General features: G+C 53.9%; 4 protein-coding genes across 4 annotated transcripts; 1 reads left to right on the top strand and 3 right to left on the bottom strand.

The window, feature by feature from the left end:
• Positions 1-155: 155 nt before the first annotated feature.
• On the bottom strand, positions 156-1,941 carry ISF_04459 (Carotenoid oxygenase; the record flags this gene model as incomplete). Its single annotated transcript, XM_018848065.1, has 2 exons — positions 156-1,772; positions 1,822-1,941. The coding sequence occupies 2 exons, from the start codon at positions 1,939-1,941 to the stop codon at positions 156-158; spliced, it is 1,737 nt and encodes a 578-aa protein (XP_018705021.1).
• A 1,758-nt stretch (positions 1,942-3,699) lies between these two features.
• On the bottom strand, positions 3,700-4,515 carry ISF_04458 (hypothetical protein; the record flags this gene model as incomplete). Its single annotated transcript, XM_018848064.1, has 2 exons — positions 3,700-4,127; positions 4,191-4,515. 2 exons carry the CDS (start codon positions 4,513-4,515, stop codon positions 3,700-3,702), a joined length of 753 nt encoding a protein of 250 aa, XP_018705020.1.
• A 3,455-nt stretch (positions 4,516-7,970) lies between these two features.
• ISF_04457 (hypothetical protein) lies at positions 7,971-8,948 on the top strand (the record flags this gene model as incomplete). The annotated part of the gene is made up of 2 exons (XM_018848063.1): positions 7,971-7,973; positions 8,052-8,948. 2 exons carry the CDS (start codon positions 7,971-7,973, stop codon positions 8,946-8,948), a joined length of 900 nt encoding a protein of 299 aa, XP_018705019.1.
• A 529-nt stretch (positions 8,949-9,477) lies between these two features.
• On the bottom strand, positions 9,478-12,025 carry ISF_04456 (beta-glucosidase; the record flags this gene model as incomplete). The annotated part of the gene is made up of 2 exons (XM_018848062.1): positions 9,478-11,906; positions 11,956-12,025. 2 exons carry the CDS (start codon positions 12,023-12,025, stop codon positions 9,478-9,480), a joined length of 2,499 nt encoding a protein of 832 aa, XP_018705018.1.
• Between the last annotated feature and the right edge of the window lie 1,122 nt (positions 12,026-13,147).

The raw sequence follows: 13,147 nt of genomic DNA, 5'->3' as shown, positions 1-13,147 counted from the left end.
GCTTACATTCCGTTGTCGTGGCTAAAGCCATAAGCATTGTTCATTCTGAATGTGGGATTCCGCCACTATTATTGGAATACGACTTGTCAATATACATAATCCATCAGTTTTTCACATCCAAATATTATCGCCAATTCAAATAGCCGATTATGCCTTCAGCGCTTTATCGGCTGGTGATGTCCGTGGAACCCAAACCCGATCGGAAAGTCTGCCTCTGCCCTTCCAAGCTCCTCCAACGACCTTGCGTCCAGGCACAGCAGATACGATGTCTTGGACACCCCGTCCAGTACCACGCTCAGCAGCACTCCGTCATCTTCCTCCGTCGCTCCCGGCCGCTCTAAAAATATGGGCTCGCCGGGGGTGTGGCCCTTGTCGCCGCGCCAGAGGAGGGCTTCGCGCGTCTGCACGTCCGTCTTGACGAGACAGTCCATGAAAGAGCTGATACCGCGACTCGAAACGGCGTACACGTAGCGGTGAGGCTTGTGCGCCATATGCGGGTTGATTATGGGTAGGTCGCCTGCGTGCGGGGCCGGGATTGAGACCACCTCTTCACCAGCAGCAGTCTCGGCTTCTTGCTTGGTCTGTGGTGTATCATGATGTGGTAGGCGGAAGCGGTACCGAACAAGACGGGCGTGCCCTTTCTTGTAACGCTCATCTGTGAAGAAAAATTTCTTGGCTGCGTCGTCTCGATCTGTGACAACGTCGTAGTACAAACTCTTGAGGATGTCTGTGTTGTCGTAGCGAACGTACTCGAGCGAGATATCAGTACGCCTTTCATTGTTTTCATCTTGAATCTCCTCTTCAAAAGCATTGACGGAATGGAAGAAGAAGGATGCCGGCGTAGAAAAGCGGGCAACGACGCCACGGTCACCTCTGCGATCGACGACTAACCAGCGGCACTGATTATTCTCGTCAAACGGCTTTATGGAGCTAAGAACACTCTGTTCCCATAGAATCTTGAGACCGTTCCATGCAAGATGGGTAGTTGGGATGCACAGCACCATGTAGCTGGGCGTCAGAAAGAAGCTGTGAATGTAGGCTGGGGCCAGTCCGGGCTCCGATACCGTAGCAAAGACATCTGTTTTGCCTGTGGCGGCACTGACGCGAAAAAAGCGGTATGTCGCAAAGCGGCCAAATTCGAGATTGTAGTTGTACAGGTCGCCGTTTTCGGGATCCCGCTGTGCGTGTGCGCATGAGAGCGGGCCTTTGAGGTCTGGGTGCAAACTCGACTGATCCGTATAGCCCAGTGGCTCCAGAGTTTGCGGATCGATCTTCTGCAAGCCAGCTGTGTCTGTGGTAATGTAGAGATTATCAAGATCAGGGCGATGACCAGTCTCTTTTGCTGGCTTGCGTTCCTTGTCGATGCTGGGAAAGTTGGGCACCAGCACGACGTTGTTGTTGTATTGATCACGGGGAGCAAAGACGCCCATTGCCTTTGAGAAAATTCCCATGCAAGGATCAGCGCGCTGGCCAAATGAGGGAGAGCCTCGTTTTCCCCTTTTTTTGATGTGTTGCTCCAGTCTCTCGGATTGTCGCCGAGAAGAATACATGACTGATGTCTGGCCGCCTGGTGCGGCGGGCGGGACTATGTCAAACTTGTGGCTGTGAGCCAGGCCATCAAACCAGTGACTAATGTTGTAAGTGCCATTAGAATCGGTCTCAACGGAACTCTGGCCGGGCCCGGTGCGGTAAAGAGAGCCGGCGGCCCATTCAGGAATCGAGCCCTGAACTTTCAGCGCAATGGGACCACGATGTTCTTCGAGGCCTTCAAACTAGAAAAGAAGGTGAGCATAAGAAACAACGAGACGAGTGCATACTTACACCAGCTTCATTGGGCCATTCTTTCCAACCCTCTTGCAGCCTGTTGTTGTGAAAATCGGCCACGTCTTCACCTTCGTCGGTGGCTCGCCGCAATATAATACCTGGTGCGTTGAGTGCCATGCTGAAGCTTGTACCTTGAACTTGAGATGGCATCAAGTGGCAGAACGTTGCGTAAACAAGATCGCAATCTGAAAGAAAGATGATGTTCAGGTGATAAGCGGATGATAAGCGATGCCGAGGTAGAAGGTTAAATAGGCCGTGCGGGGAAGCACAAAGGCCAATGTATGACACAAAGGAGGCTAGAAAGTGCTTCTATAAAAGGCCGACGGGAGCCTTTACACGAGCATATACAGAAATAGTATCGTGTGACACCAATTGGACAAAGGGCGGGTTCCGTGGCATCCAAGGATGGAAGGTTGGGCACCGATATGTTGACAGCGATGACCAGAAGGGCAGCGGTAGTAGGTGCGGTGAGTGTGTTAGCAAAAGGATTGACAGCTGATATGTGTAGCCAATAATGTGGTGGTATGGAAATAGAATGCCGAGACGTGTACGGCGGGTAATACGATAGGGATGCCGCTGCAAGGGTTTTGGCGAGATGATTAGGGCGTACAAGGCTGGAAAGGCGAACCAGCCGGATGAAAGGATACAAATGGATATTATCATATACATATATTGGCGTGAGAGAGCACAGTCGGACGGCTGACAGGGATGTCGAAATTGGGAAGTGAACCAACGGCTGTGAGGTTGACGGTGCGTTCTGTCTTGTCTCGAGACAGGTACTGGTTGGCAGCTGTTTGAGTGTTGGCGATCAGCGAGAAACGGCGGGCCAGCGTAAACGAAAGGTCAGCATAAGCTTTGATAAGCCTCGGACGGGAGGCTAAAGGCGGAATGTTCAATGCTACTAAAATCGGGGGGAAAGGGGGGTTAGCAGAAGCCTGTTTAATACAAGGGGGAATTGTTGTCATATGGTGATGCGGCTTGCGTCTGTACCTTGGTAGTGAGGTGGTGGTTGCTTCCACCATGTTGCATGACAGGTCGCGACACACCATCGACAGAGATGTGCACCTATAATGCGTCGCCCCTTGGCACTTATATATTCGCAATTGACGGCTGTGTGTCGGACAGGTAGCTGAAGGGGCGATAGCACAAAGAAAGTTTGGTGCGTTGGTGGGAGCCGAAGAGCTATGTAGGTCTTCCGTGCCGTCCGGATCGTATTCGCGCGGGAAGCCCGATGATGCGAATCGCGATGTGAATTTTCGGGAACAGAACACGGAGATGAATAAGAGACGAGAAGGATTTGCATGTTTATATTAGCCTTGAATATTGCTTCGTCGGCCCTCATTTTAGCACGGGAGACGACATCTTGGCTTATGAGGCCATGCACGACGCGCGGACGCTAATTGGAGGGCAGATACTGGCGCTGTGACGGCCTCGCTAAACCTCGCCATAAACGATCAAGCGTGCTCTGGCTTCAACGCCACTAGGCATTGACACACCGGCGGGTTGCAGCTACACCTACTCTGCATGCATCCCGCCGCGCGCGATGGAATCCTCTGGCAGATATCGTACTCTCGCATTTGCCTTGACCGGTCGCCGTCTGCATTGCAACTGGCTGGCCCCTGGACCTGGACTGCATCGGGTCATGGCAGTGACACGGCAGAGGTGTTGTCCATTGCACAAGCCTGGCAGCAGTTTCAGCTGTGCAGAAACGCGTGATTCTTCCAAGGCGGTCGGCGCCTTTCTGCAAAGTCCCTGACGTCGGAGGGTGTGGAGCTCTGTCATCATCTAGGCTAAAGAACAGGTCATTGCGAGCCGCTTCACCGGCTGTACTCTGACGTCGCGTCTTGTGTAGGTATGTGTCTGCCCTTGTTGTTTTCAATTGGGGAACACCTTGGAATCGGCCAGGAAATCGTCCACTGCCCTCTTCCTGGATGCCCGAAGCTCGTCCAAGTTGACTATGTTGCGCGAACGAGAACTAGCGCTGGCATCTCGAAAGCCGTCGACGTGCTCAGCGACGCGATCCAGCAGACCGCGCATCTTTTCCAACTCCTTTTCCAGTGCTCTGTTATTGGCAACCAAGTTTTCTTGTACGCCCTTGCCCGACTCTGACGTACGGAGTGGTTCAATAGCGACCTGTAGCCGGCGAAGCTTTTCCATGCGGAGCTGAACCTGTCGCCGCTCCTTGCTGAGTTCGACAAGCCGGGAGACGGACCGTGAGTAAGTTTGCGCATCCTCAGGTTTGGCTACCGCTTCCTCTTCCGATGGCCAAGAAATTGGCAGTGATTCAATAGCATCATCGTTGGCTTGCGAGCACGGAGAAGAAAGTTAGCGCAGAGCAATCGAGGTGGGGTTTGCGTGAGACTCACTCAGGTCTACCTCTTTTCCAACAGCTCCATCGGCGTCATCCGTATCGCCTTCTCGACGATCTATCTGTCCGATGTAGATGGCACTGATCCGCTCCGCTAGATTTCGACTGGCCTGGGGTGCATAGGCCCGCTGGCAATGCTCCTCTATAATGCGGTTGAACTGGAAGACGGCATCGTCGACTAGCCGTCGTCTTACGGGCTTGTTAGACGCGTCGTTTGTCGCATGCCAAGCGCGTGACGGCGCAACAGGCTGCGAAAGCAGAGTGGTCTGCGCTGCAAGAAAAGCCTGTTTTCTTGTAGGGATAGTGGGCGCCGAGGTGTCCATGGCGATGCAGCGACAATCTGGATTGTCGTGTTGAGTTGAGTTTAGTCGCGTGTTTGAGGGTGTTTGCGGCCCTGCAAGGTGGGGGCACGTGTACCTGTAGCCTGGTACCTGGTAAACCCAATAGGGAGGTGAAGATACCCTTTACCACCTGCACCACCTTTCACTCGTTCGCCATGCAGCCAAAACGGCCAATAAAAACGGCAAAATCAGTCTTTCAAATAATCGAGGCCTTTTGTTGATTATGCCCCCCTTTTTTTTTTTTTTTTTTTTTTTTTTTTGGAGCTACGAGGCATTATGGGTTTTGACCAAACTTGGTGGCCATCCAAATGACGAACCGCTTTCTGTGAGTACTAGGCTCGCCACGACACGAATTGAAGTAGAGCAAGTGTTTGCAACGTTCGTCGTTTTGCTGATAAGGGTATTACATTGAGTCTGGGCTAATAGTATGTAGGAGTCCTGTACACCACCGGATGGTTATAGGCAGCGCCTCATGCAGCTCGGGACGCAGTTTCGAAGAGCTGCGCGCCAAGCAGCGTTGTGGGCGTGTGCCGGGTAAAGCAGATAACTGCCCAAGCTGCAAAAGGTGTTCAGGTTCGCGGAGCTAGCTGCCCTTGCAGCCCATTCGTACAAAATACCCGGCTACCTAGATTATGTATACATCGACTCCAGTGACTGTCGTCTAGCTCTCTTTGCGCGGTTGTCTTACCATCCCGCAGTTCCCGCAGCACTCATGATGTACTGTTGTATCGATGCAAGTCATTGATATGAAGTTCAACATCGATTTCCCATCATTCCTGGGACGACTAAGGGTTGTCTAATGGAGATATACCACAGAAACTGACCAAGACTAGGCGATCCTGCATGAAACAGCTGACTCTTGTATTCTCCTGCCCTTACTTGGCATCCAGTTTCGGGAGCCGTATGGCGACAGAGTGTCGGTGACCTGCAACCTTACCTTGGCGGCTAAGCCGGCGCAAGGTTCACTCGGTGTACACACCGGCCGGCACAAAGAGAAGAATCTAGACCGCAGAAGGCAACCTGGTGACGATTATCCGCGGCACCCGACGCCCGCCCAGCTTTACGAAAGGATCACTGCGGGCACGACTTTTCTTTCGTGGCTCATCTATTTGGTCATATTGTCGGAGCCACCGTCATCACACTAAAGAAACGTCCAGTTGCTCATTTTGCTTCACGGGCTAATTGGTCTTGGGAGATGGAAGCCTGTCTGCGCCGCAGCAAAGTTGCCGCCGCCAACAGTACAGCCGCTGCGGCTTACGAGACGCCAAGGTTCAACGAGGACAAATTGCGCGAGCTGAGAGAGCCTTTGCCCCTGAAAATCTGATGCAATGTCTCACAGAGAGGGTTTTGGGGAAAGACGTCTGAAGGCAGGCAGGCAAAGAGAAGCATGCATTCGCATCAGATCCGAGAAGGCCGCCACATATCCGCAGGCGCACTGGAAAATTCGCAGTCCGCGGTCTCATCCTTTCACTTTTACGTGACGTGACACGAGCGAAGCAGGCCAATAGATGATGTACGCCGCCCTCCAGTTCATTCCATACCCACAGAACCTGTCAGGTCACTTTGTTCGCTGATCCCTCACCAACCCTTTTCACCAGCCAGCCAGCCTCAAACACGGTGCAGCTTTGTCCAAGACAGGCTGCGGATGACGCCACATGGACGTCCTGCGTAATTCGGCTCTGTGTTTCTTAGCAAAGACTGCAAAAAAGATGCCACGACCCGCTTGCCACGGCTCGGGTGTTGAAGAGGGTCGAGGTCATCACCATGGCAAGCCACATTGGGAGCCCAATTCACTCACCTCTCGGGGCCGGCAAAAAAAAGCCGTCGGCGTAAGAGGGAGATGACAGGGAGGTCGTCACCGGACTGCAAGCCGCCCTGGGAGCCCAACTCATACACCGGATGAAGGACTGGTTTCGGGAAGTACCGACCAAGGGGACGCGTTCACTCAAGGGCCCAGAATCTGACTTTGCTGCCTGCCCGCTGACGCCGTTTCAAGAAAGGCTTGGTTTATAAGGCTTTCAACGGCGTGGGCCGAGTGTGCCTCGGAAAGGTACCAAGACGTTGCTTCCCGCGTAGCCGGGTCGGTTGCATTGTTGCATGCTACGGCGACACATGGCCACCAACCACAGAGTATGCAGGTATGCATGCGCTTGCAGCGCAAACCACCCCCAGGCTGTAGCTGAAGGGGTGGATGCCGCTGACCACCACAATTTGGAAGGACTTTTGGAAAGTCTCCAACTTCCTAATCCGAACCTTCCCCGGCCGTTGAGCTCACATTGATCGCCTGGGATTAGTCATTGTGGAACATAATCCTGGCTGCGATCTCCCTTGTTAGCCAACTCCGGGCCCGCAGAGCTAATACCATGTAAGTAAGTCGGTCAGAAAACTTCACAACTTAATATTACACGTAGCCTGGCCACGGCCGAGTCTGGCTAAAACTCGAAACGTGGTCCGCAAAAGCCGCTGTCTGCCTGTTCTAGGCTGATTGCTGACGATGAAGCCAGCGCCAAAAAAGGGGTCAACAAAAACAGAGGCGTCAGGCTTGAGGTGTTCGGCTCGCGGCCTTGCCAATGAAAACCACTTCCACGGCTTGGCTTTCTGCCACCCTAGGGCCGCCATTCCCCCCCCCAACCTATTGTTTCCTTTGTGTACGGATATTGCTTTCATAGCTCCAGTAGCCATCTTTTTTTGTTCAGCGGGCGCACCATCGTCGTCCGCACTGACTGGGCAGATCGTTGTCATCTCATTGGTGAAGGGCGTCTCCCGATCCCCAAGCAGTGGGTAATAAACTAAACTAGAGTTTGTTTGTTTGTTCCAACTAATTAAGAAAAGCCAGATAGCAAAATACCTCTCCAAGTTTGTTAAACTGGCATGGAGATGATAAATGACATTGGCAGCCGAAAGGGCTATCTGCCCGCGGCCGTCTCGAGTCTCAAGGAAGGTCATCCTTCAGCGGAACCTACTGTTTCGGACCTTTACAAACATTCTTACACCCGAAAGCCCCAGAAATTGTAAGACAAGGACAATAGGGCACAGCCGCCGCCCCATCATCGTCAGCACGAGTTCGTCACTCGGGCGTGGCCTTGGCGGCCCCCCCGTTCTTAGCCTCGTCTACATTCGCAGAACATCAGGTAGCTGCGCCAGGGCAAATGGGTTCCATATTCGTATGAGCGGCTTTGAATGAATTGAGGCTAGCTCAATCTTGTAGCTGACGAGACTTCGTAAGGCTGTGTTGCCAGCGGTACCAACTATTAAAAGGCCCAGATCGTGCCCCCAAGCTTTGATCATCCTCGTGCAGATCATTCTCTTTGCTCTGCTCTTGGGTTTCACTGCCCCATCTGAAATCGTCAATACTATTTTAGAACAGGATTATTGGGCTTCGTTCATCTTCAGTCCTAGTTCGTTCGTCCCTACTGACCGGAATACACATAGAGACAATGGTATGTACACAGGTTCCTCTTCATGCACCCGTTGTGGTTGAAGCAGCAACCCACATACTAACACGGCACTCCGTCCAGAATAAAAGCACCATCCGCGTAGTCGGCCTTGTCGCCGCTCTACTTGCTGCTACCGCTGCCGCCGCGCCCGTGCCGTGCGAGTCCATCGATGCCCTGTGGCAGGATGAGGCCGCTGTGGCGGGCAACTTCCCCGAGTGCGAGTCCTTCTACGACGGCAGCAACCCCGAGCAGGCTGCCGAGGTAGACCCCGAGCATCCGGACATGAAGCGGTTTGCGCTGAACCAGCGTGAGGAGAACATCGCCCCGGGCAACTGGCCTCCTCGTAGAGGCTCGGAACTGAGCGCACGGGGAAATTGGCCTCCCCAGAGCGCCCAGAAGCGCAACGAGCAGACGATCAATGGAAACTGGCCTCCGAGACACGCCGAGCGTGCCGAGCAGCAAATTTCCGGCAACTGGCCTCCCCGCAGCGAGCAGAGCGTCCAAGGCAACTGGCCCCCGAGCCCTGCCTACAAGCGTGCTGTGCAGGAGCCGTCAGGCAACTGGCCTCCTCGGAGCGAGCAGAGCGTCCAAGGCAACTGGCCCCCGAGTCCTGCTGGCAAGCGTGCCGAGCATGAAGTGCCGGGCAACTGGCCTCCTCGCAGCGAGCAGAGCGTCCAAGGCAACTGGCCCCCGAGCCCTGCTCACAAGCGTGCTGTGCAGGAGCCGCCAGGCAACTGGCCTCCTCGGAGCGAGCAGAGCGTCCAAGGCAACTGGCCCCCGAGCCCTGCCCACAGGCGTGCTGGGGAGGAAACGCCTGGCAACTGGCCTCCCCGCCGCGAGTCTGAGTCCGAGTCCGAGCCGGAGCAGCAGGAGGGCGACGGCTCCGGCGGCGATCTCTGCGGCCTCCTGGGCTGCGGCGACGACGGCACTGGTCCCATCGGCGGTCTCAAGGATCCCGGCCACGCAGGCGAGCAGTAAACCACAAGCAAGACGAGACAAACAGGCGCTGGGGGGGGGGGGGGGTGCCTGGCCAAACAGTGACAGGGGGAGAGAGGCATGTTTATTTACGGCGCGCGGCGCCATGATTTGATGATTCCTGTTTACTTGTTAGTGTATTTCTTTTTTGTTTGGACAGCTCACTTACTATAGACAGTTGGATAGATAGAGAACAGAGACGCCTCAATAGAAATGTCATAAAATTTCAAGAATCTGCTGCGAAATCACAAACCATCTTGTTCATCCTGGCTGTCTCAACTACCGTGTAATACGATTGGTTCGGGCTGAGTGGGCGTGTCATACTCGGGACGCACTGGCAGCCGCTGCCCCAAAGGCTAGCACGACACACAAACCCTTGGCATTGCGTCACGTCACGGCGCCTTGCATATGCAGGGTCAACACCACCAAGTCATGTGAATGCATTGCTACGTATATCAGATGATGGTATGGAACAAAAAGGCAATCGCTGTCTTGCGGGCGAATCTCATTCATCCAACGCTATCAGGCTAATCTAGATGCCAGACCACCAATATGACTCGGGCACACTAATAGTAACCCGCACCGTTCGCTCATTGATGGCGCTGCTGTCGCTGATGATAACGTCGTAGTCGCCTGCCTCAACGCACCACTGGTCGCGCTCTTCATCAAAGTACGCCGCGGCGTACTTTTCGAGCTCACCAATCGTGACCTTCTTCGATGCGCCGGCTTCGAGCTCCACCTTTGCAAACCCGCGTAGCTCCTTGACGGGACGATTGACGCGCGCCGCCTGCTTCGGCTGGACATACATTTGCGCGACGGCGGCGCCCTTCCTGCCGCCCGTGTTTGTGATCGTGAGGGTAGCCTTGACCCTGCCGTCGACGACGGCAACGGACAGGCCGGAGAAGCTAAAGGTGGTGTACGAGAGGCCGTGGCCAAAGGGAAAATGGACCTCTCGATCGGCAAACTCGTAGTAGCGGTAACCAATGTAGACGTCCTCACCGTACAGCGTGCGGCCAGCTTCAGCGCGGAAGTTGAGGAAGGCGGGGGTGTCTTGCAAGCGCTTCGGAAAGCTGAGTGACAACTTGCCAGAGGGATTAGAATCGCCGAAAATTGTGTCGGCGATGCAGTTACCAGTTTCGTTGCCCCCGTACCAGGCTTGAATGACCGCCTTGACCTGCGAGAGCCAGGGCATCTCCTCGGGCGTGCCAGTCTGCATGACCACGACAGTGTTGGGATTGGCGACGGCGACCTTGGCAATGAGTTGGTCCAGAACGCCGGGCAGCTTCATGGATGCGCGGTCCCCGCCCTCACTCTCCCAGTCGGCGTTGAGGCCTGCACAGATGATCACTTGGTCATGCTCTTTGGCCAGCTGGACCGACTTCTTAATCTCCTGCTCGTCGTCGATGACTTTGCAGCCCCCGACGCGCAGAGAGCCATGGCCAGGCACGTGAGCATCGTCCTTGAGGGTAAAAGTAGGGGCAGAACCAAACTCGATGCGGAAGTTGTAGGTCTGGCCTTTCTTAATCTCGACACGACCGCGCTCTTCACGGGTCGCCGCGCCAAAGAATGCGTCACCAGCAGTTTGCTTCGTGGCATTATCGACAACCAACTGATCGTTGATAAATGCCTTGGCCGTACCGGAAACAACGATGCCGAGTTCATATGTGCAATCTTCATCAGCCACAAAAGAGCCTTCCAGATCCGCATACCACACATCGCTGACTTCGGGGTTACTGTAATCGACTAGATGCATCTCGGTCTTGGTGAACTGAAGCTCATCAATTACTTTGCGGTCAGTGGTTCCGGGTGCTTCGTTGAAGACCCTCCAGCGCATGCCAGGTTGTCCGTTAGGGTCGGTGAGTTGATTGCCCAAAATAGGAAGAAAGCGGTGGGTATAGGCACCAACGGTGAAGGTAGGTTGGCTGCCCAGTTTCTCACTGATACCGTCGTAAGGGGTAATGGCGTAGTATGCGCGAAGGGCAGCAGAGCCACCTCCGTGGTAAGTAGCCTCCTTAGCGTTTGGCCCCAATACCAAGGTCTTCTTCTCCTTGGAAAATGGCAGCGTATTATCATCGTTTTTAAGCAAGACGATGCTTTCATTGCCAATTTTTCGCAGCAGGGCGGCCGTTTCAGGTGTGTCAAGCGTCTTTTCAGGTCCATTCTCATGTATAGGTAGTGAAGAAACCTTCTTGACAAGGTTAAGAACAGCACGCACGCGGTTATCGATGTGATGAATAAATGGTTTGCCTGTTGAGGCATTGAATTGGAGAGCCTCCCCGCGGAAGCGTGAAGGACCTGGCATTTCGAGATCGAGGCCGGCCTTGACGGCATCATTTGTGCTATACGTGCCATACCAGTCACTCATAATAAGGCCGTTCCAGCCCCATTCTTTGCGCAGCATACCATCAAGGTACTTGGTGTTCTCGCTGCAAAAGGTGCCATTGACGCCATTGTATGCGGTCATGAAGGCGCCAGGGTGGGCGTCACGAACGGCAATTTGAAAGGGCATTGCATAAATTTCGCGGAGAGCACGCTCAGTGACTATACTCTGCACGCCCATGCGTTTGTCCTCTTGGTCATTGCAGAGAAAGTGCTTGATAGTAGCGACTACGCCAGTGCTCTGAATGCCACGGACCAACGCTGCAGCGCCAAGACCACTCAAGAATGGATCTTCGCCAATCGACTCGAAGCCACGGCCGCCAAGCGGAGATCTCTGCATGTTGATTGTCGGACCTAGAATCAGATGGGCGCTCTTGGCGATGGCCTCGTAGCCCATGGTTTTGCCGGCCTGTTCAAGAAGTTCTTGATTGAAGGTAGAGCCAAGGGCACTGCCGCAAGGGAAGCAAGCGGCGGGCACGCTATTGAAGAATTTGGTTCCACGGACGCCGTTAGGGCCGTCGGACATGCGAATGGAGGGTATTCCATGCTTTGGCAAAGCCTTGGTGTGCCAGAAGTCAATGCCTAGGTTGGTAAGACTTGTGCCAGAACTTGATGAGTTCAATGTACCCACCAGAGAGCAGCTCGACCTTTTCTGTCAGAGTCAGCTTCTTCAGCACCTCATCGACGTTGAGGCTAGCCATGGCGGGCGATTTCGGCCGGCAGTTGGTGTAGTTCGCTGTAGCGACAGATTCGATCTGACGCTCTCAGGGCCAATGCAATGAAGCTTCCGAAGCCAAAGAAGAATGAGATGGCCAAGAGCTACTCGTGCAGGAACACTGCCAAAGAAAAGGGAATCGGGAAAGAAACCGGAGGGGAGGGGTCGAAGCTTAATAAGTAGCATCGCGGGGCGGGAAGCGTTGATGGCGTGTCAAGGCCAGAATTTCCATTTTGGAGCCGGGGTTTATCATTCCGCAGGGCCAATCAGAATGATGTAATGCAAGACCATCGCCAGTGAGAAGGCAGCGGGGAACTCTTGAGTCTGGATCGGGAGGAGAAATGTGAGAGCTGCAAGAGTCGAGCGAGCAGAGGAGCACCTTTCGAGGCCCTTCTTCAGGCATTGGCGATGGTGAAATAGATAGGCTGCCCCGCCAGCCAATCGCTGTAATTGCACGTCAAGGATAAATGTGCAGCCATCGCCGACTGACCAATTAGCGCCAGCGCTGTCGGGTTTTCGGGGCGATATTCCGCTGAATTGTCCAGGCTTGGCTCCTACAGTTCTCCAGTCGTCATGGCCGATACTCCCCGGGCAAGACTTGCACTTTGATGCCTCATCGCGCAGCCGAGTGGTAGGTAAGTTACCGCTGACCGACCGAAGGACGCCAACACTACGGCATCTTCGGGACGACAACTACAGTATGTATGTATGTAGGTACCTATGAGGTAGGGTATTAGTTGACGAAATTTTGGCCGTCGTAACTGCTGGGAACCCCACATGGTCCATGGGTCAGCCAGTCAACTGTAATCATAGCCTAAATTTTGTAGCCCACTATCTTGTACCTCAATAACTAACTCCTGGTAAAGCAGATTTGGTTATCACGGGTGAAGATAAGATACCTCCGGTATTCAACGCGGGAGCGACTACCTATCTTTAACTCTTTGTGATCCTTCAGTACACGTGATAACAAGACACACGTGACCAACGGCTCTGGTGCCTAATCACGTTTCAGGCTGTGGGAGCAAGGAGTAAACTTGTGTAAACCTTGACGCTAGAGAAGATAAAGGCAAGGAACTTTGCTGGCCGTCATATTTCCAAAATGAAACAC

The sequence above is a fragment of the Cordyceps fumosorosea genome (genome assembly GCF_001636725.1).
Source record: "Cordyceps fumosorosea ARSEF 2679 chromosome Unknown scaffold_9, whole genome shotgun sequence".
Classification (NCBI taxonomy): domain Eukaryota; kingdom Fungi; phylum Ascomycota; class Sordariomycetes; order Hypocreales; family Cordycipitaceae; genus Cordyceps; species Cordyceps fumosorosea.
Note: the sequence above shows the minus strand (reverse complement) of the source record. Positions and strands in the feature narration are given on the sequence as shown.